We start from the raw sequence: 22,567 nt of genomic DNA on the forward strand, positions 1-22,567 counted from the left end.
CCTCCCATCATGTAATATTTATGAACTGGGCGAGGCTACACAGTCATTATCATAACTGATAACTGGCCATTATTTGGAGTCCCATAGGGCAGCGGACAATTGGCCCAGCAATTGGTCCAGCTAATGTCATTATGCATAAAATAGTTTCAATTTGATCTAAATTCTAACCTATTTCATGGTCTGGATGGGAATGCAGCGCTATTTATCACACTTGTAAATAAGCTTTATACTGTAACATGGTGTCAAACTGACCATTGATATTGATTGTTTTGCAATCTCTCCTTGTTCGGGCGGTGTTCGGCAGTCGACATCACCGGCTTTCTAGCCATCTCCGCTCCATTTTTCATTTATCCATTTGTTTTGTCTTGTTCCCTGCACACCTGGTTTTCATTCCCCAATCACACTACATGTATTTATTCCTCTGTTCCCCCTCATGTCTTTGTGTGAGATTGTTTTGTGTTACGTGTCTATTATGATGCGCTATAGTTGGTATGCGTTTATTGCGTGTTTTATTTCAAGAGGTATGTTTAATTGTTTGTACATAATTATTGTGACTGTTTGCGCGTTTTGCCCTTTTCCAATTGGCTGGAGGTTTCGACACAGTGGCGTCTGTCTGTTGGTTTCTCCTGCCTAAATAAAGTGTGCGCCTGTTCACAACTCTCTGCTCTCCTGCACCTGACTCCGGTCACAGTACGCACACCATTGACAGAATCTCACACCGACCATGGAGTCAGCAGGAGCAGGTACCCCGGTCAGAGGAGTCGAGGAGCATGTTCAGGAACACTCGGCAATGCTGCATCATCTCGGTGCCATGATGAATCACGTTGTCCAGACCATGGACCGCTGGGAGAGACAGGAGAGTCTTTCCAGCGCCCCGGCCAGCACAACCGGGGTTACCTCTACCCGTCCCGTCCGGATCCAGTTCCAGTGGGATGCGTCTCTCCCTTCCCAGGGGGTATGATGGGATGGCAGCACAGAGCCAAGGGTTCCTCTTACAACTGGACCTATAGCTGGCCACCGTTCATCCCTTCTCATGCCTCTTGGGGAGAGCTCTGGAGTGGGCAAACGCTGTATGGGGAGAAGGAGACGTGGCGTTGGACCACATCGAGGAGTTCACAGAACGGCTCTTTCATTTGAGGCAGGGGACGAGGAGCGCACAGGAGTTCGCTCTGGAATTCCGGACCTTGGCCGCTGGAGCAGGATGGATTGACAGGACGACCAACTGGTGGATCTGTCCATCCGGTTGGATAACCTGCTGGTCACCCGCGGATGTCCAGAGGTGGCTCTGTCGGTTTCATCTTCCAGCACCCACGCTCTGGTGCCCATGGAGCTGGGAGGGGCTGCGCGTAGGGAGGATGGAGGAGGGGCCTTCACGTGCACCATCTGTAGCCACAGAGGGCACACTGCCGGTCGGTGCCGGGTTGGTCCCTCTGGGAGTCGAGGCAGCAGGCAGGGCACTCTGGCGTCACCCCAGGTGAGTCTGCACCACTCTCATCCAGAGTCCTCTGTTGTCCACCTGTTAATACCTGTTTGTTTCCACGCATTCCCAGCATAAGGCAATCGTCGATTCAGGCACAGCTGAGAACTTTATCGACAGAGTGTTTGTCCTTAGTTTAGGGATCCCCATTATTCCTGTGGTTAGACCTTTCCCGGTACACGCTCTGGATAGTCGACCATTAGGGTCCGGGCTAATCAGGGAAGCCACCATCTCCCTGGCCATGGAGATGCAGGGGGGTCACGAGGAGAGAATCAGTCTCTTCCTCATTGTCTCTCCTGCATTTCCTTTGGTACAAGGCCTTCCCTGGTTGGCTCGTCATAACCCCACCATTTCCTGGCAACAGAGGGCTCTCACGGGGTGGTCGCAAGAGTGCTCTGGGAGGTGTGTAGGGGTTTCCGTTGGTGCTACCATGGTGGAAAGTCCAGACCAGGTCTCCACCTTGCGCATTCCCCCAGAATATGCCGATTTGGCTCTCGCCTTCTGTAAAATGAAGGCGACTCAATTACCACCCCATCGATGGGGGATTGTGCGATAGATCTCCTGGTAGACGCTGCACTTCCCAGGAGTCACGTGTATCCCCTGTTGCAAGCGGAGACAGCGGCTATGGAGACATATGTCCCTGAATCCCTGCGTCAGGGGTACATTCGGTCCTCCACTTCACCCGCCTCCTCGAGTTTATTTTTTGTGAAGAAGAAGGATGGAGGTCTGCGCCTGTGCATTGACTATCGAGGTCTCAATCATATCACGGTGAGGTACAGTTACCCCGCTACCTCTTATCACCAGTGCGATTGAGTCAATGCACGGAGCGCGCTTCTTCACTAAACTGGATCTCAGGAGTGCGTGCAACCTGGTGCGTATCCGGGAGGGAGACGAGTGGAAGACGGCGTTTAGTACCACCTCAGAGCATTATGAGTACCTCGTCATGCCGTACGGGTTGATGAATGCTCCACCAGTCTTCCAATCCTTTGTAGACAAGATTTTCAGGGAGCTGCATGGGCAGGGTGTGTCCTTGGCATACACGTGCCGAGCATGTGTCCTTGGGGGCGCAAGGTACTTGGACGACTGTTGGAGCATGACCTGTACGTCAAGGCTGAGAAAAGCCTGTTCTTTCAGCAGGCCGTCTCCTTCCTCGTGTATCGCATTTCCACATCAGGGGTGGAGATGGAGAGTGACCGCATTGCAGCCGTGCGTAATTGGCCGACTCCTACCATGGTAAAGGAGGTGCAGCGATTTTTCGGGTTTGCCAAATACTACCGGAGATTTATTGGTTTTTTTTGCCAGGTGGCTGCTCCCATTACCTTACTGCTAAAGGGGGGTCCTGTACGTCTGCAGTTGTCGGTTGAGGCAGACAGGGCTTTTGGGCACCTTAGAGCTCTGTTTACCTCGGCTCCTGTGCTGGCCTATCCGCATCCCTCTTTGGCGTTTCGAGTAAAGGTTGACTCGTCCGAGGCTGGGATAGGAGCCATGCTCTCTCAGCACTCGGGCACGCCACCGAAGCTCCACCCCTGTGCTTTCTTCTCGAAGAAGCTCAGCCCGGCGGAGCGGAACTATGATGTGGGGGACCGGGAGCTGTTGGCTGTGGTTAAGGCTTGAAGGCATGGAGACATTGGCTTGAGGGGGCTAAACACCCTTTCCTCATCTGGACTGACCACCGCAATCTGGAGTACATCCGGGCAGCTAGGAGACTGAATCCTCGTCAGGCAAGGTGGGTCATGTTCTTTACCCTGTCCCGGCTGTATGACACACTGTCCCGGCTGTATGACACAGAGGAGCGGCTCATGGCTCAGACTCCCATTCTCCCTGCCTCCTGCCTGGTGGTGCCGGTCGTGGGGGAGCTGGACGTGGACATTGAGCAGGCGTTGCGTACAGAGCCCGTTCCACTCCAGTGTCCCATCGGGCGTCAGTATGTTCCGTCTGCTGTCCGTGACCAGTTGATCTATTGGGCCCACACATCACCCTCCTCTGGTCATCCGGAGATCGGTCAGACGGTGCGCTCTCTGACTGGGAAGTACTGGTGGCCCACCTTGACTAAGGACGTGAGGGTTTATGTTTCCTCCTGCTCGGTGTGCGCCCAATGTATGGCTCCTAGACACCTGCCCAGAGGTAAGCTACATCCCTTACCCATTCCACAACGGCCTTGGTCAGACCTGTCGGTGGATTTTCAGACGGATCTTCCTCTCTCACAGGGAAACACCACGATCCAAGTCCTGTCGTCTCCTCCCTCTGCCCGGTCTCCCTATGGCCTTACAAACTGCGGAGGCCCTGTTTACACACGTCTTCCGCCACTACGGGGTGCCTGAGGATATAATGTCTGATCGAGGACCCCAGTTCACTTCGAGAGTCTGGAGGACATTCATGGAACATCTGGAGGTCTCGATCCGCCTCACCTCAGATTTCCACCCTGAGAGTAATGGGCAGGTGGAAAGAGTGAACCAGGATGTGGGCAGGTTTCTGCGGTCCTATTGCCAGGACTGGCCGGGGGAGTGGGCGGCTTTCGTGCCCTGGGCAGAGATGGCGCAGAACTCGCTCCGCCACTCCTCCACTAACCTCTCCCCCTTTCAGTGTGTATTGGGGTACCAGCCAGTTCTGGCACCGTGGCATCAGAGACAGACCGAGGATCCGCAGTGGACGATTGGTTCAGGAGGAGACATGGGAAGTCGCCCATGGTCACCTCCAGCAGGCCGTGCTGCGCCAAAAGACCAGCGCGGACCGTTACCGAAGTGAGGCCCCGGTGACCGGGTCTGGCTCTCGACCGGAAACCTGCCCCTCCGCCTGCCCTGCCGGAAGCTGGGCCCACGTTTTGTGGGGCCATTTAAAGTCCTGAGGAGACTGAACGAGGTATGTTACAGGTTACAGCTTCCCCCCAATTACCATATTAACCCCTCGTTCCATGTGTCTCTTCTCAGGCTGGTGGTGGTTGGCCCGCTCCAGGAGTTTGAGGTGCGGGAGGTTCCTCCACACCCTCTGGACATTGAGGGGGCCCCTGCCTACTCCGTCTGTTCCATCCTGGATTCGAGGCGTCGGGCGAGGGGCCTTCAGTACCTAGTGGAGTGGGAGGGGTACGGTCCGGAGGACGAGGTGCTGGGTTCCAGATCGCCCTGCGCCTCGCCCTCCGGGTTGTCCCCGAGGCCGGTGTCGGCGTGCAGCTGGAGCCGTGCGCCGGGTGGGGGGGGGGGGGGTGTGGGGGGGGGGGGGGGACTGTCACGACTTCCGCCGGCTCCTCTCCTTGTTCAGGCGGCGTTCGGCAATCGACATGACCGGCTTTCTAGCCATCTCCGCTCCATTTTTCATTTATCCATTTGTTTTGTCTTGTTCCCTGCACACCTGGTTTTCATTCCCCAATCACACTACATGTATTTATTCCTCTGTTCCCCTTCATGTCTTTGTGTGAGATTGTTTTGTGTCATGTGTCTATTTTTATGCGCTATACTGGTATGCGTTTATTCCATGTTTTATTTCACGAGGTATGTTTATTTGTTTGTACATAATTATTGTGACTGTTTGCGAGTTTTGCAGGATAAAATATGAATATACTTTAATAATATAAGCATATTTCAATATTTATATTTCAAAGCATTTATCAAATAAGACCGGATAAAATACTGGCCAACACAACACAAATCACCAAATATATATATTACTAAGGGACAGTTGACAACAAATCGTTGAGATTTGTCTGACATTGATTTCAAGAGGGTTAGGCTTGTGTTGTGTGTTGGTTGACGTTCCTGCAGGCCCACTTCCTAAATTTAGAAGCAAAACCAGTAGCAAATATTGAGCTATAAATAAAATCAGCTCATATAAATCACCTCGTTGTGAATGGAACTATTCCTCTCATCCACATTCTTCACATTCAGATTCACACAGAAGCGTGTTATGTAATCTTATTGTTGCTCTGGTTTCCGCTGGTATGAATAGTGATCATAAACACCTCTCCATTTTCCCCTGCAGTGAGACTCCCTCCCTGGCGAAAGTCCTTCAACACCAAGCATCTATCCTGTCCTCCTCAGGCATGAGACCATGTTCATGTGCATATCATTATGAAAACTATGATCACAATAAAAGAGAATCATCTTTCAACAGGCACAATCCCGCAAGCGCTGTCACATCCACAAGCATCAATCACTCACATTTTTCCTTCACATTTGTAGAGCTCTTTTTAGAAATTCACTTGGTACAGTCAGACGGTAATGTCCAGAGATCACGTTTCCCAGTTCCTAACCCCATAACCTCAACCTATAACTCTAACCCAACAGGACACCTCTGAGCCTGGGACATTGTGTGTCTGGGACATGTGTATGTCTGCTGTGGGTGGCTGTGTGAATTGCCCTCAATATCACTACCGTAGCATATAGCATCCACACAGAGGTAACCTCCAGGCTATTTTACAGAGATGTACAGTATAGCGTCAGAACCCAGCTGAACCATGATAATGCATGGAGGTCAACAGATCAGAAGACCATTATAAGAGCTGCTATACATGTGGGTCACAACTCCTCCTTTTATCCACTATCTACACTGAATCAAAATATAAACTCAACATGTAAAGTGTTGGTCCCATGTTTCATGAGCTAAAATAAAAGACCCAAAAGCTTATTTATCTCACATTTTGTGAACAATTTTGTTTACATCCCTGTTAGTGAGCATTTATCCTTCGTCACACAATACAATGCCACAGATGTGTCAAGTTTTGGGGGAGTATGCAATTGGCATGCTGACTGCAGGCATGTCCACCAGAGCTGTTTCCAGAAAATTGAATGTTCTGAAACAAAGCAGAAAATGTCTCAGTTTTTCCATTGCCTGCATACTTACCAGACAAGTCACCCAATGAGCAGGTTTGGGATGCTCAGGTTTGACATGTACAACAGCGTGTTCCAGTTCCCGCCAATATCCAGCAACTTCGTAAAGCCATTGATGAGGAGTCGGACAATATTTCACAGGGCACAATCAACAGCCTGATCAACTCTATGCGAAGAAGATGGCTTATGCTGCATGAGACACTGACTGGTTTTCTGATCCACACCCCTACCCTTTTTAAGGTATCTGTGACAAACATGCATATCCGTATTCCCCTAATATCCATATATTAGTGCCTTAATGTCCAAATATGAATTGTAAGTCAATAAAATGTTTGAAATAGTTGTATGTGGCGTTAATATTTTTGCGTTTATATTTTTGCCACAAATTCTACCGGAGTCACAGACAACAAAACTCCCCTGGCGCTCTCTCGCTCTCTCTCTGTGTCTCTCCCCCTATGCTCTGTCAGGATTGCTGGGGACACTTGAGAGGGTGTGGGTCCAGCACTGATCAGACAGGCACATAGGAAAACACACAAATATGCTTTGGTGTTTCAAAGACATATAGTTTATGCAAGAGTTGCAATGTAAGTTCCTTATTAGTGTTTCTTGAAAGGTGGGTCGGGGTAGTGATGGTAGGTTGCCCTTGGGTCATGCTCTAAGATTGGACTGTGTTAGGGAGATTTTATTTGACATTATTTGATGGATCTTATGATAGTTAAAACAAGTTCGGTCACAATATATAAAAATGCTAACCATTCCTTTTAATGCAAAATGTATTAAGTGCAAACATAAAATAGTTATTATTCTGCCACTAGCAAGAATTGCAGAAGGACAGGGGACAGATGAACCTGTTATACAGGTACCACAATGCTGTCATTACACGTATTTCAGTTTATTCTGAATGCTTAAACACTAACAATGATTCTTGAAGCACATTCTCTGAAACCATTAACACTTGTAGGCAATGTACTTACCAAGTGTGCCAAACTGCTTTACCCTCAGTTTGTAATTTTACAACACACTTTTTGCAACACTGTAAAGACAACTCACTGCTTTACACTCAATTTGCAATTTAATAACACACTTCTAGCAAAACTGTAAATATTGGTCTCTACATTGCTACACTATTTTGTTAATAATTGCCTTTCCACATTGACACTGTGAAAACACTTTTAGATAATGAGTTCACTTACAAATCAGAGCTTGAGCACTATAATTAGGCCACAGGTAAACATTTGGTTTGGACAACAATGGAGGTCAATATTGACAGAGAGTAAGAGGGGTGAGAACTAGAGGAGGACGAGGAGGAGGAAGAGGAGAACGAGGAGGACGAGGAGGTGAAGAAGTAAGAGGAGGAGAAGGAAGATGTGATGTAGGATGGGAGAGAAGGAGAGGACAGGGAAAAGGAAGAGGAAGAAGAAGGGGAGTCAGGAACACAATTACAGATGAAATCAGAGTGACTGTGGTTGACCATGTTGTTAACCATGGGATGAGCATGAGGGAGGCTGGGCAACGGGTTCAACCAAATCTGAGCCACTATACTGTTGCAGGTATCATCCGGATATTTCAAAATGAGAACCGGTAAGTAACTGTAAGTGCTGTAGTCTTACTGGTACAGTAATATGTACTGAACTTTCATAGTGAGAAGGATATCTCACTAAAACCATTCAAATGTTTTAACAGAGCTGCAAGAAAACCAGTATCTGGTGGAAGAGGTGGACTGTTCACCCCAGAGCAGGAGCAGTAAATATGGTCATTGGAAATAAATGCAGACTCAGAGAACTGCAGGACCACATAATGTCAGATAACACCATATTCCACAACGTCAACAGAGTGAGTCTCTCTGCACTGTCTCGTCTACTGAAACGCAATAGAGTTAGGATGAGGCAGCTGTACAAGGTCCCTTTCGAAAGAAACTCAGACTGTGTAAAACAACTGAGATATGAATATGTGCAGGTAAGCTTTACTATCCGATCATTGGTACTGGATCTGGAAGTGTATGGTGCTACATCATATTGACTGATCCCTGTCTTTTCCTACTGTGCTACATTGTTTTGTCTTGTCTTTAAGAGTTAAGAGAGTCATGGAGCTAGAAGTAGATGCAGTGCAAAATGAGCTAACATACAGATGTGGACAAGGCAGGTTTCAACCTTGCAAAAACAAGGAAATATCATCGGACACCGTGCCATCATCAACGTCCCGGGACAACGTGATGGCAACATAACAATGTGTGTGGCTATTAGTCAAAAAGTAGTCCTTCACCATCATGCAATCCTAGGCCCATACAACACTGCACACATTATCACATTTCTGGACACCCACCACAACAGAGTAATCCCAAATAACCAGGGTCCAGAGCAGCCCAGGTACGTTATCATCTGGGACAATGTTAGTTTCCACCGGGCTGCTGTGGTCCGCAATTGGTTCACAGGTCACCCACTTTTCATCGCACTCAATCTCCCCCATACTCTCCGTTCTTGATTCCTATTGAAGAATTCTTCTCTGCATGGCGTTGGAAGGTGTATGATCACCAGCCCCACCAACGCACACCCCTTCTACAGGCAACAGAGGAGGCTTGTGGAGACATGGGTCAGGGGTCATGCCAGGCCTGGATATGGCCCTCCAGGCCATACTTTCCACGCTGCCTAACTCAAGACAACATCACATGTGATGTGGATGAAGTCTTATGGCCAGACCCACAAAGAAGGTGAGATGTAGCTGTAACGATTCTCGTCGTCCTCTTCTGAGGAGGTGTAGTAAGAAGGATCGGAGGACCAATGCGCAGCGTGGTAAGTGTCCATATTGTATTTATTATATGAACACAAAACAAAAACAACGAGAACGAAAATGAAACAGTCCTGAACGGTGAAATACAAAACACAGAACAGAAAATAATCACCCACGAAACACAGGTGAAAAAAAGCTACCTAAGTATGATTCTCAATCAGAGACAACTAACGACACCTGCCTCTGATTGAGAACCATACCAGGCCAAAAGCAAAACACAACATAGAAAAAGGAACATAGACAACCCACCCAACTCACGCCCTGACCATATTAAAAAAAATACATAATAAAAGAACTAAGGTCAGAACTTGACAGTAACTTCATTTTGTTCTGTTCTTTTTTTTCTGGAACAAATGTTTTTGTTTTCTTCTACTGCGCTTTTGTTGTTTGAGGAGTGTTAGAACATTTTGAGAAAAATAATGAAAATGATTTTCCTCTTTGGTTTGATAGTGTGTTATGTTCGCAATACACAGCCATACTTTACAAATTTGGACACCTGTGTGCATGTGTGTTTACTACAGCTATGACAAAACTTTATTGCAAACTGCTATGCCCAGCACACAGAAAAAGCAAAAGCCACAAGTGTTTTTCATTCATACTATCAGTGCCTAGTTGGTTCTTCGCCTGCTTATTCAAATGATGGTTTGTGTGTCCTGAATTTACGCATAAACACACATTTTTTTAAAGCTTTTGAAGAGTTTTGCAAGAATTGTTTGCCTTTGCAAGAGTTGTATAATGTTTTGCTGGTTTGGTGTAAGGTTTTGTGGTTAGTGTGTAGAGTTTTGCAAAAATAGCCTATAGTTTCAAAGATAGTGCCAAAGCAATCAGAAAAAACTGCAAAAAGGCTATCTGTACTATCTGTGCTATCTGTACTATCTGTGCTATCTGTAGTCATTTAGGAGCAGAAAGGTACACTATGTCGTTTGTCTGTCTCTGTCAGCAACAATGTTTTGTGAATGGCAGGAGCGAGTGTGTGTATGCGAGCGTACGTTTCTGCATGCTGGTGTGTGTATGAGCGTGTGTGCGTACAAGTGTATACGCATGTGTATGTACAGTATATGTGGCGTGCGTGTGCGTGTGCGTGCGTGTGTGTGTGTGTGTGTGTGTGTGTGTGTGTGAAATTAAAAGAATTTAAGCAGAGTAGGCTGGGTAGTGATAGGTAGTGATGAGACATGTTCCTGGTGGAGTGGTGGCAGGTTGTCACAGCAGGGGCATGGGGAGCCCACAGAGCGGACCAGGTCGTCGCCCCCCCCCCCCCCCCCCCCCCCCCCCCTGCGCGCCCCCGCCCGTCAGGCCACCCAGCAGCTGTAGTAACCTGAGTGTATACGGGTGGTTGCTATAACAGCCTGTGTTTTAGTTACACAACACACAGAGAGCGAGAGCCCTCAGCAATAATAGTACAGTAGTATGTAGTATCAGGGGAAATCTGAGTAGATAGAAAGAGAAGGAGGGTGTCGGGGGAGAGAGATGTAGAAGAGGTCCCAGTTCATTGGCACTAAGCAGGGAAAAGGAGTTGACATGTTGACGGCACTGTGGTATTAAGCTGTTTGGTAAGGTAAAGTTTCAGCTGTTAGCTTTGTCACTCACAGATGATGGGACATAATACAGTTTGGACTAGAGGGAGGGAGGGAGGGAGGGAGGGAGGGAGGGAGGGAGGGAGGGAGGGAGGGAGGGAGGGAGGGAGGGAGGGAGGTAAAGAGCGAGAAAGGTGGAGGGGAGAGGAAGAGAAGTAGGGAGAAAGGGGAAAGCCAGAAACGTAGCTTTGAGAGCATACCAAAAATATATGTTTTGTATGATGAAAAATAGATGACTAATGCATTAGGCTTTTCTAAACTTTGAGGCTGACTAAGAGTTCAGAGGACATGGGTTTTAAAAATGTATGTTTATGCACAACACTTGATTTCACTTCACTGCTTGAGAGAGCAGGAGGCAGAAAGAGAGAGAGTGTTTTGTGTGAGAGAAAGGAGAGGGAGAGAGAGTGAGGGAGAGACGAGAGACTGTGTGTGTGTGAGATAGAGAAGGAGAGAGAGTGAGAGTGAGGGAGAGACGAGAGTGTATGTGTGTGAGACAGAGAAGGAGAGAGAGTGAGAGTGAGGGAGAGACGAGAGAGTGTATGTGTGTGAGACAGAGAAGGGGAGAGAGTGAGAGTGAGGGAGAGACGAGAGAGTGTATGTGTGTGAGATAGAGAAGGAAAGAGAGTGAGAGTGAGGGAGAGACGAGAGTGTATGTGTGTGAGAGAAGGAGAGAGAGTGAGAGTGAGGGAGAGGGAGAGACGAGAGAGTGTATGTGTGTGAGAGAGAAGGAGAGAGAGTGAGAGTGAATGAGAGACGATCGTGTATGTGTGTGAGAGAGAGAGTGAGGGATAGACAAGAGAGTGTATGTGTGTGTGAGATAGTAAGAGTGAGGGAGAGACGAGAGAGTGCATGTGTGTGAGAGAGAAGGAGAGAGAGTGAGTGCATGTATGTGAGAGAGAAGGAGAGAGACGAGAGTGTATGTGTGTGAGAGAAGGAGAGAGAGTGAGAGTGAGGGAGAGACGAGAGTGTATGTGTGTGAGAGAAGGAGAGAGGGAGAGAGAGGGAGAGACGAGAGTGTATGTGTGAGAGAAGGAGAGAGAGAGTGCATGTGTGTGAGACAGAGAAGGAGAGAGGGAGAGAGAGGGAGAGACGAGAGTGAATGTGTGTGAGATAAAGAAGGAGAGAGGGAGAGAGAGGGAGAGAGAGGGAGAAGGAGAGAGAGTGAGGGAGAGACCAGAGAGCAGAGATATGTTGAGTAATAGGGATTTAATACAACATGCAGATTGGCAGGAGAAGTCATTGGAAGCTAAACTCCATCAGATACAGTGATGGTGGAAACAGCTTGTTAGCTCAATCAGACTGTCCTAATCCACCACGTCTGTTGATTAGATACGGAATCCAAACACTGTGGAAGGAATTCACGGAGTAAGACTGAGTGAGAGGGCGAGAAAGACAGAGAGGAGAACAGAGTATGGGGAGGGGTGGTTGTGTATGAGAGAGAGAGAGAGAGAGAGAGAGAGAGAGAGAGAGAGAGAGAGAGAGAGAGAGAGAGAGAGACAGAGAGCACAATGAATGGGTTACAGGGCTAATGTAGACAGACAGACTGACAGAATGGGCACATTTCAACATTAACACTGACATTGAGAGGGAGGGGGCTAAGGACACGTGGGGAGAGGGAGAGGGTTGGAATACCTTACAACTATGGTACATGCATATTTGCTGGAAAAACAAGTGGGGGAACTTAGATTGAGTGAGAGAGTGTGTGTTAGGGACAGAGAGAGGGAGGGAGGTAGGAGGGGAGAGCAGGAGAGAGGGAGGAGGGGGATAGAGAGAGGGGAGGAGACAGAGAGTGAGTGAAGTGGTGGTCTCTCAGGGAGAGAGACAAGGTAAGTACCAAGGTCCCGAGGGATAGGAAGGTAGATATACCTCAGTGTCTGCTATAAAAACTACCAGCGCATGGACCTGCAGAGACAAAGTAACAATAACAGCCACTTGTGCTCCGATACAGATCTCCTAAAGAGTAGATCACCAGTGAAAGACAATAGTTAGGAACAGAACAGCAGCAGACCAACAGCAGACCTACAAAGGGTCAGGAAGTTGTTGAAGTCTATGTCGATGCTGACGAGGACCCAGACAAGCTGAACAGAGACAGACGTTCCCACTTGAGAAAACTCTACAATGACAGTAAGTGGACGTTTCTTTAAAATTCAGCTACTATTGTCCTTATGCAAATTGTATGAAAAGTGGCGGTGTCATATATTTTAATTTCCACTATACCAACTGCAGAGAAATTCCATCGCAAAATAGTCATAAATACACAAAGACAACTATGGGATTTTTTTTATACAGCCAATGTCTTCCTCGCCCCACTACATCGACAGGAGGCTGATATGACATTGCACTATAGTCATATAAACATAGAACCACTGTTTTTACAAGTAGATTCATGATTTGTGTATTGTTTGACATTTTTACTGCATCGTTAGCAGCTAGTAAGTCAAGCCTTTCACTGCACCCACTATAGCATCTGCTGAACGCTTTACGCAACCAATAAACTTTGATTTGCTTTTGATTTGATTTGATTTAGCCTGCTGTCAGATGTTGCATTGGACTCCGTTTGTTTCGGGGGTCACATTCTATGGACAATGGTATAATGTTTATGGGTCTGTAAATACAGTAACATCACTCTGACACTAGTATCTGCATAGTGAAGTGACGTTGTCATATAGACATGTCTTCATACGGGGGTGTTCAGTTGGGGGTGTCAGTGGTTACCACGGCCACGGGTCCAGAAAGGAGCACATAGTAGAGAGGCTTTTCAGCTTCCAATGTTTATATCTTTACTGTTTTTTCTTGTCTTTAAATCTGTTAATAGCGTTAGTCTTCCGACAGCTCATAATACTGTCATAGAGGCCAATATTTCAATTACAGCTAGCTCTTATCGACAGGGGGATTCATTGACCAATAAGGGATTAATTCATAATCACCTCAGGTTACAAGGACACAGTGAATGTCAGGTGGGTGAGTCTGGGGCAACTGTCTTCCACCTGTTGCAGCAACAAGTTACGCAATTGGTGTCAATTGGGAAACGTCATTGGACATAGTGATCAGTGCTAGCCGGGGGTCAATTTCATTTAAATTAAGAGTGAATTCAATCAATCAATTGAAAAGTCCTCATTGAAGATAGGCACATTTCAATTCATTCTCTGAATTGACATGGAAATGATACCATTCCTGATTGTGATCCAAAGGAGTTCATATTTTCAGTGCTTTCATATGAAATTGGGCTGAGGGAAATAATGACCTTTGACCCAATGTAGCCTATCAAATCAAATGTTATTTGTCACATGCGCCAAATACAACAGGTGTAGACGTTACAGTGAAATGCTTACTTACGAGCCCCTAACCAACAATGCAGTTAAAAAAAATATGGATAAGAATAAGAGATAAAAGTAACAAGTAATTAATTAAAGAGCAGCAGTAAAATAACAATAGCGAGACTGTATACAGGGGGTACCAGTACAGACCTTACCGTGAAATGCTTACTTACAAGCCCTTAACCAACAGTGCAATTCAAGAAATAGAGTTTGTCATTTATGTTAGAAATGTATTTTATATTTTCTCCAGCGTGCCCAACAGCAGCATATTCAGACTGGTTGGACCCTGCTGGCGTATTCTTGGCTTCATATCAAATGTTTGGCGTTGTTGTGTGACAAGACACAGATAGTTCAGATAGTCCACTAAAATAAAACTCCACTTACTCAAAGCCAACTCGCCGATAGATTTACTGAGCGTTTCATCAGATGGAAGATTCTGCAGCTGAAAGTTAAAACATGTAACTGCTGTTTTTTTTACATTTGTTCCTAAGACCGTATTGTCTTTATTTCACTCTGTAATGTAACAGGTGCAAACTCCTGACCTTTGCCAATGCAAATCAAGTCTTTTGTCAGTTACATCCAAAAGTATGTTACTCCCAACTCAAGTAATTACAGAAGTTAGAGCTGTGGGCCGTAAACGAAAGGTTGCTAGTTCAAATCCCCGATCCGACTAGGTGGAAAATCTGTCGAAACAATTACTCCAGGGTCACCGTCAATAACGGCTGATGCCTGGCTGTAATCCCACTCTCTGGGGGGGAGTGGGATATGCAAATAACACATTTCCATTTCACACTGTACACTTGTAAGCACCCCCTATTTGACATTTTGATGCTCTATTATGCAACAAATATATGTGCAAGGTCGAGCTGTCACGCCCTGACCATAGAGATACTTTTTATTCTCTATTTTGGTTAGGTCGGGGTGTGACTAGGGTGGGTAATCTAGGTTGTTTGTTTCTATGTTGGCCTGGTATGGTTCCCAATCAGAGGCAGCTGTTTATCGTTGTCTCTGATTGGGGAACATATTTAGGCAGCCATTTCCCTACTGTGTTTTGTGGGATATTGTTTATGTGTTGCCTGTGAGCACACCATTGTCTTCACATTTTGTTCATTCTTTATTGTTTTTGTGCATTTTCAGTTAATAAACATGTGTAAACCAGATCATGCTGCACCTTGGTCTGATAATTCTTGGTGTTATTATAGCTTCATCCACTGTGTTACACAAACAGTCTTTACATCCCTGACTCATTTGCTGGCGTGTTACTTTAGGCGGGGTGGGATCCTGTTTTAACGAGGTCAGCAGATGTATATATGGGGTCATACTGATGATATGATAGACACAGGGGACTGAGGGGACAGTAGAAATGTACATACAGCATGTTCTGGCTGCTCCAATGTGACATTCATCCAACCTCTCATCTCATAATTTTCTCACATTTTATGGTAATCCCTGAGGTCGCCTGACATCCTGTAACAGTACATTTTATGGTAATCCCTGAGGTCGCCTGACATCCTGTAACAGTACATTTTATGGTAATCCCTGAGGTCGCCTGACATCCTGTAACAGTACATCTTATGGTAATCCCTGAGGTCGCCTGACATCCTGTAACAGTACATCTTATGGTGACACTGAACCATATCCACCCAAGCATGCATGTATCAGCAAGTTGATCAATCAATCAATCATTCAATTGATAAATTAAAATGTATTTATATTGCATATGTCATAAAGTGCTTAGTATTTATTCCCACTCCCCGTTGACCATTTTCAGTGTTGGTTGGTTATTCACCATGCAACGCGGTAGCTTATAAACCTAGTCAATTCCTGCTAGAGTAACAAGACATTGGCAATGAAACATCAACTCCTTAGAAAAATGTTCCCCCTATTTGACCATGTTTCCTTGTTTTCTCTGTCAGGCTGCAGCTCAGGAACTGGACGAGCTATGTTTCCTCTCAGCCCAGTCCATGTCCACTCTGGAGACCTCCAACCACTTCCAGATGGTCAAGCTGCTGGGAGAGGGATCCTACGGCAAGGTCATGCTGGCCGTCCACAAGAAGAGAGGTCAGTAAAGCACCAGAGGTCATTGTGGTGTTCCCTGACCCTGGTCCTGGAGAGTTATGGGGTGGGCAGGCGTTATAAATGATGCCTTCCGATATTATACTTATGCTAAAACATTTATTCTATTCTACTGAGCCATTTACTTTATGTTCGTATTCTTATCTTTTATAATTTCTTATTGTTGTTGAATTGTCGAGAATGAACCTGGCAGTAAGCATTTAGCTGGACGGTATAAACCATGTGTATCCCGTCCAGACAGCTAATAAAACATTAAACTTGTTAGTGTCCACAACACACCTGTAAATGGTCAAAGACTCCAGCCTCCCTAGTCATAAACTGATCTCTCTGCTACCGCACGGCAAGCGGTACCGGAGCACCAAGTCTAGGTCCAAGCGGCTTCTAAACAGCTTCTACCCCCAAGCCATAAGACTGCTGAACATCTAATCAAATGGCCACCCAGACTATTTGGCCACCCAGACTATAAAATACTATTTGCATACTACCTCAACTAACCGGTGCCCCCACACAATGACTCTGTACCGGCACCCCCCTGTATATATTGTTATTTTTTACTGCTGCTCTTTAATTACTTGTTAATTGTATCTCTTATTCTTATCATATTTTTTAAAACTGCACTGTTGGTTAGGGGCTCGTAAGTAAGCATTTCACTGTAAGGTCTCTCTATAAGGTCACTATACCTGTTGTATTCAGCGCATGTGACTAATAAAATTTGATTTGTTCTCGTGAAATATGGGTCTGAAGGGGTCTGGGGTTACAGTTCAGAGGATAAAACACGTGAACAGTGAGTGGTTATTTGTCCAACGTGAGGGTAGAGGTGTCTTTAAATAGTGTCAACTCAACCGTTAGCATGAGTGTTGCTGCTTTACTACATTCTTGGGGATAGAGTTGCTGTGGGGTTTCCTCAGGGGAGAATGACTGCCCCTTCTCATTGAAGCCACGCAGGGTCGGGTGGATTACTTTCTAAATGTCATACGTAACAGTTACTAGTTACCTGTCCAAAATTGTAATCAGTAACTTTTGGATTACTCAAACTCAGTAATCTGATTACTTTCCCCTAAAGAGGCACTAAAAGAAGACAAAAACTATCCATCAATCGTATTTGGTGTGTCATCACTTGTGGTCAGACTCACTTAGATGGAACAAACTTAAACTTATGCCTTTTTAAATGCTGAATTGAATGTCATTGACAAAACAGAAAGGTGTCATAATGTATTTTTTCGCAAGCATCCTTCCTGAATTGAAAAGTAATCCAAGAAGTAATCATCTAGTTTTTCAAAATATCTGTAATCTGATTACAATATTTTTGCAGGCAATATCATTTCTTATTTAGTTTTTTTTTAATCAGTTACTCCAAAACCCGGAAACCACAGAAGTTCAAGGCCGACTGTGTTACTGCAGGCATTGTTAGCAAAAAATGGGATCCCCATGATTGTGAATGGAAAATTGTCAATCTTTGTGGTGAATCTTTGTGTAAATAAATAACTTTGTCACGTGATCGATGGCTTTGTCCATTCATAAACAGTCATTGGATTTCCTCTATCTAAACCCCAGGGAATAGGGAAGTAATGTAATGAGACATCCCCGGGGCTATATGGAATCTGACAGGATGTTTTTATATTATCAATGTGGTCACAGTGATGACAACATGATTTACTCTATAATTGATCTATTGATGTTTTGGTGCAGTATTTGACTTGATTTTAATGTCTAAATAATTTCTGGGGCCTCTCCTCCTCTCCATCAGGCACTCCCATGGCTCTGAAGTTCTTCCCCCGCCAGTCCACATCCCTCTTCTCTTTCCTGCGTGAATACAACCTCTCCCTTTCTTATTGCACTCATCCCTCTCTCACCCGGGCCCTGGGTATCTTCTTCTCCACCCCCTGCTACTATGTCTTCGCCCAGCAGGCTGGTCTCTATGGAGACCTCTACAGTGTCATCGTGTCAGAGGTCAGTTAGAATCATACATCTGTTTACAATCTCTGAGTCAGTCATACATAAGAGGTGTTTCATTTCAATGTCAAAGCACTAAACCTAAGTGCACAACACAGACCCAGTATTGTAATTCCTCCGAGGTCTGACCTCTGTCTGCCAACACCTCTACTGTTCCATATTGACCTGGTCCCAGTTGCCCTCTTCCTCTGTCAGTGAGTACATGATAAAGACTTCAATGGAATCTCTCCAGTGGCCTCCACCTCGTCCCATCTAGTAACTCTTTGTTTGTGTCGGTCTATGCCAGTAACCTACAGTGGATGATAAGCTTGCATCCTCTTCAAGACCCTGGTGCTTGCCGACAGAGCAGCAAGGGGAACTGCACCTCCTTACCTTCAGGCTATGTTCAAACCCTACATCCCAACCTGAGCACTTCGTTCTGCCACCTCTGGTCTCTTGGGCCTCCCACCCCTACAGGAGGGCAGGTCCTGTCAAAGCTCTTCTCTGTCCTGGCATCCCAATGGTGGAACAACTTTTACCCTATTGTCATGCCCATTTTACCTCTTTGAAGAGTATCTTAAATAACTCTCACGGTGCCCCCTCCCCCCACCTCTTTTCACCCTAGCACTGACTTTGCTGGTAAATGCTTTGTTGAGGGATAATTTCCTTGATACAATTGTGATGTATTGTTGTCTGACCTAGATATCTTCAGATGAATGCACTAATTGTAAGTTGCGCTGGAGAAGAGCGTCTGCTAAATGTCTAACTTGTAAATGTGAAAAATTACAAGGTGTTTGCTGTCTCCGATCCTTTTAGCATCTATGGGTGGGACGAGGACAACGTGATAGAACAGTGGTTCCCAAACATTTTTGCATCGTGACCCACATAAAGCTTTTTGTGTGACATAACTACTAAACTAAACCTAGCAGCCGCCTACGTTAAACTAGGACCCAAAAAGAATCCAGGCCATACCATTTATGAAACAATGAAATACAGTATATTGTTGTTTCTCTTTCTCCCTCTATCTCTCTCTCTGTCTCCAGGTGGGTGTAGATGAAGAGTGTGTCCAGAGGGTGATGTCTCAGCTGAGTGGTGCCGTCTCATACCTCCACTCCATGGGCTTCGTCCACCGGGACATCAAACCAGAGAACATCTTCCTGTGTGACCGTGCCTGTCGCTGGGTCAAACTGGGTGACTTCGGCCTGGCCCGCCCCACTGGCTGCACCGTCCGCGCCGTCTGGTACGACTCGCCCTTCTGCACGCCTGAGGTGGAGCAGGCCAAAGAATCCGAGAAAGTGAGGGAGCAGAGAGAGGAGGATGGAGAGGAGGAGGAGAACATTTGGATCACAGTGGAGACCACTATAGACAGCTGGGCCCTGGGCGTGCTGGTCTACTGCCTGCTGACGGGATGCTTTCCCTGGGAAGAGACAACCCACGATGACCCCGCCTACCGGAGGTACAAGGAGTGGTACGACCGCGAGACGGAGAGGGAGGAAAGGAGCGAGAGGCTGAGAGGGGAAAAGGAAGTAATTTGGTGCGAAGGTGAAAGTGAAAAGGACAATATCCTGAGCCTGGAGAAGAATCAGAAGTTGAACCCTATGGCCCCACAGTTTGAAGGCTTCAGCCCACTGGTGATGTCTCTTTTCAGGGAGCTGCTTAACCCACGGCCCAGTCTTCGAGGAGGCCCTGATGAGATCCTCAGCTACCTGGGTGGGCCCTGGTTGATTGAGACAGAGAGAGAGGAGAAGAGGAAAGCAGAGGAGGTAGAGAAGGAGGCCAGGAAAATAAGAGAGGCAGGAACGGTGGAGGAAGGGAGGGAGAGGGAGGGAAGAGGGGAGAGATAAAGTGTTTCATACTAGACAGGTTCGAGAATTTTTAAGATGTACTGTACATTTTGGAAGACAATATTTGCTTTATAGAGGTTGATATTCTGAATATTTTTCTGAACATTTCTTACTCTGTATTGATAGAATTGAGACAACTGTATTTTGATATTGCTGTATGTTTTACCTTGTAATAGTTCTCTACAGTGTAATGCAACTTAATATTATATGTGTGTGTGAGCGTGCATGTGCCATACCTGCCTGTGTATGTGCGTGCTTGAACATGATCGTGAGTGTGCATGTGGGCTTAGGGGCAGCTAGCCTCTTAAGAGAATACATGAATTAGTTCTCCTTCAACACACAGGCAGTATTATAATGATCACTCTATGACACTTTATGTTGTAAAAATATCTGAATAAACCAGTTTGTATTTATATACATGTCTTGCTTCTCTATGTTTGTCTAATACACTTTTCCTTGTATTCTTTAAAAATACATTTCCAATATACAAACCTAGGGATTTTGTGAAAAATCAGCAAAACTAGGTTATCCACAAGTGTACCTGGGGGCTCTGTCCCCTCAGTTCAAACTTTAGCCCCCTCAGTTTTAGTTTTATGTCACTATATAAAAATAGCAAAATAATTACAATGACTGAGTGACAGGTTGACGTAAAACAATATATATCTCAGCTGCGTTGTGTCAGCACAATAGACAGAATGCGCCGCGGTGTGTGTATAGGGCTATGTTAAGCTGTTGGGGCGGTTAAATCAAATAAAATCCTATTTTATGTGTCTAATACAACAGGTGTAGACCTTACAGTGAAATGCTTACTTACAAGCCCTTAAGAAAATTAAGTTTAAGTAAAAAAATAGATCATGAAAAAATACAAATAACAAATCATTAAAAATCAGCAGTAAAATAGCATTAGAGAGGCTGTATACAGGAGGTACTGGTACAGCAGGAGGTATCGAGAGAGGCTGTATACAGGAGGTACTGGTACAGCAGGAGGTATCGAGAGAGGCTGTATACAGGAGGTACTGGTACAGCAGGAGGTATCGAGAGAGGCTGTATACAGGAGGTACTGGTACAGCAGGAGATATCGAGAGAGGCTGTATACAGGAGGTACTGGTACAGCAGGAGGTATCGAGAGAGGCTGTATACAGGAGGTACTGGTACAGCAGGAGGTACTGGTACAGCAGGAGGTATCAAGAGAGGCTGTATACAGGAGGTACTGGTACAGCAGGAGGTACTGGTACAGCAGGAGGTATCGAGAGAGGCTGTATACAGGAGGTACTGGTACAGCAGGAGGTACTGGTACAGCAGGAGGTATCGAGAGAGGCTGTATACAGGAGGTACTGGTACAGCAGGAGGTACTGGTACAGCAGGAGGTATCGAGAGAGGCTGTATACAGGAGGTACTGGTACAGCAGGAGGTACTGGTACAGCAGGAGGTACTCGTACAGCAGGAGGTACTGGTACAGCAGGAGGTATCGAGAGAGGCATGACTCCTTTGAGTTGCCATAAAAAAGCGGGGAAAAAAAACGTTTCTCATCTCTGTGGTAACGTGATGTAATATTTGATTTTGATGTATAAGGGCGGGGTCAAGTTGATGGTCTAACGGACCTTTCTGGTTCTCTGCTGTTCCTATGGGTGGCGCTCTGAGGGGTGTCTTCCTTATGATGGTGTGAGGTTTTCATCCCGACATTTCCCAGTTCAAAACAACTGGGAATGACGTCAGTGATCTTCAGGTCGGAGCTCCAAAAAGAGGCTCGAGTTCCCGAGTTGAAATTCCGACTTGGATGACCGTTCAAAATGATTTTCCCAGTTTGAGTTCCCCCCCCCCCCCCCCCCCCCCCCCCCAGAGTTCCCAGTTTGAGTCCCCCCCCCCCCCCCCCCCCCCCCCAGAGTTCCCAGTTTTGAATGCGGCGCTGATCCCACTGATACTTATGAAAGTAGGGTTCGAGACCCCTCGACCTTCGATCCCGAGGTCCGGCACGCTATCGACTGTGCCGCAAAAGCATGTACACTCGGCAGTAGGCCTACACGTGAATATTCCAAAATGCATTTAGCTGGAAACACCGTTGTAAAATGTGCACCGCACACGCAAGCGGTTTCATTGACAGATATGGAAATATCCATTAGAAAGAGGGGGGGTTGAAACATGCAACAACAATCATGAGTTGCTATTGTGATTAGGATAATGCCTTTGGCTGCTAGAATAATAATACTTGCCTCCACGTTTCTGTGGTGGGATTTTGGCTATAGGCTAATTTGAAGCAAGATAAGACATGCGTCATAATATGAAATGATGACAGCGATGCTAATGATAGGTCGAACCGTCTTCCGGTAGATTAAATGTTAACTAGTACCAAATTGTCATACTTGAGTAAAAGTAAAGATACCTTATTAATAGAAAATGACTCAAGTAAAAGTGAAAGTCACCCAGTAAAATCCTACTTGAGTAAAAGTCTGAAAGTATTTGGTATCAAAAGTAAATGTATTGCTAAAATATACTTAAGTATCAAAAGTAAAAGTATATAAATAATTTTAAATTCCTTATATTAAGCAAACTAGGCGGCAACTTGTTTTAATTTTGTAACATTTATTTATGGATAGCCAGAGGCTTCAACACTCAGACATCATATACAAACGAAACATTTGTGTTCAGTGAATCCGCCAGATCGGAGACAGTAGGCATGACCAGCGATGCTGTCTTGATAACTGTGTGAATTGGACCATTTTCCTGTCCTGCGAAGCATTCA

At 45.9% G+C, this 22,567-nt stretch overlaps 1 protein-coding gene across 1 annotated transcript; it reads left to right on the forward strand.

Moving 5' to 3' along the window:
* Positions 1–12,349: 12,349 nt before the first annotated feature.
* Positions 12,350–20,242, forward strand: LOC110537142 (serine/threonine-protein kinase SBK2). The gene is made up of 4 exons (XM_036941014.1): positions 12,350–12,782; positions 15,892–16,036; positions 17,799–18,001; positions 19,027–20,242. The coding sequence occupies exons 1-4, from the start codon at positions 12,777–12,779 to the stop codon at positions 19,825–19,827; spliced, it is 1,155 nt and encodes a 384-aa protein (XP_036796909.1). The 5' UTR covers positions 12,350–12,776; the 3' UTR covers positions 19,828–20,242.
* The last annotated feature ends 2,325 nt before the right edge of the window (positions 20,243–22,567 follow it).

This window comes from Oncorhynchus mykiss, chromosome 2 (assembly GCF_013265735.2).
Source record: "Oncorhynchus mykiss isolate Arlee chromosome 2, USDA_OmykA_1.1, whole genome shotgun sequence".
NCBI classification, from domain to species: domain Eukaryota; kingdom Metazoa; phylum Chordata; class Actinopteri; order Salmoniformes; family Salmonidae; genus Oncorhynchus; species Oncorhynchus mykiss.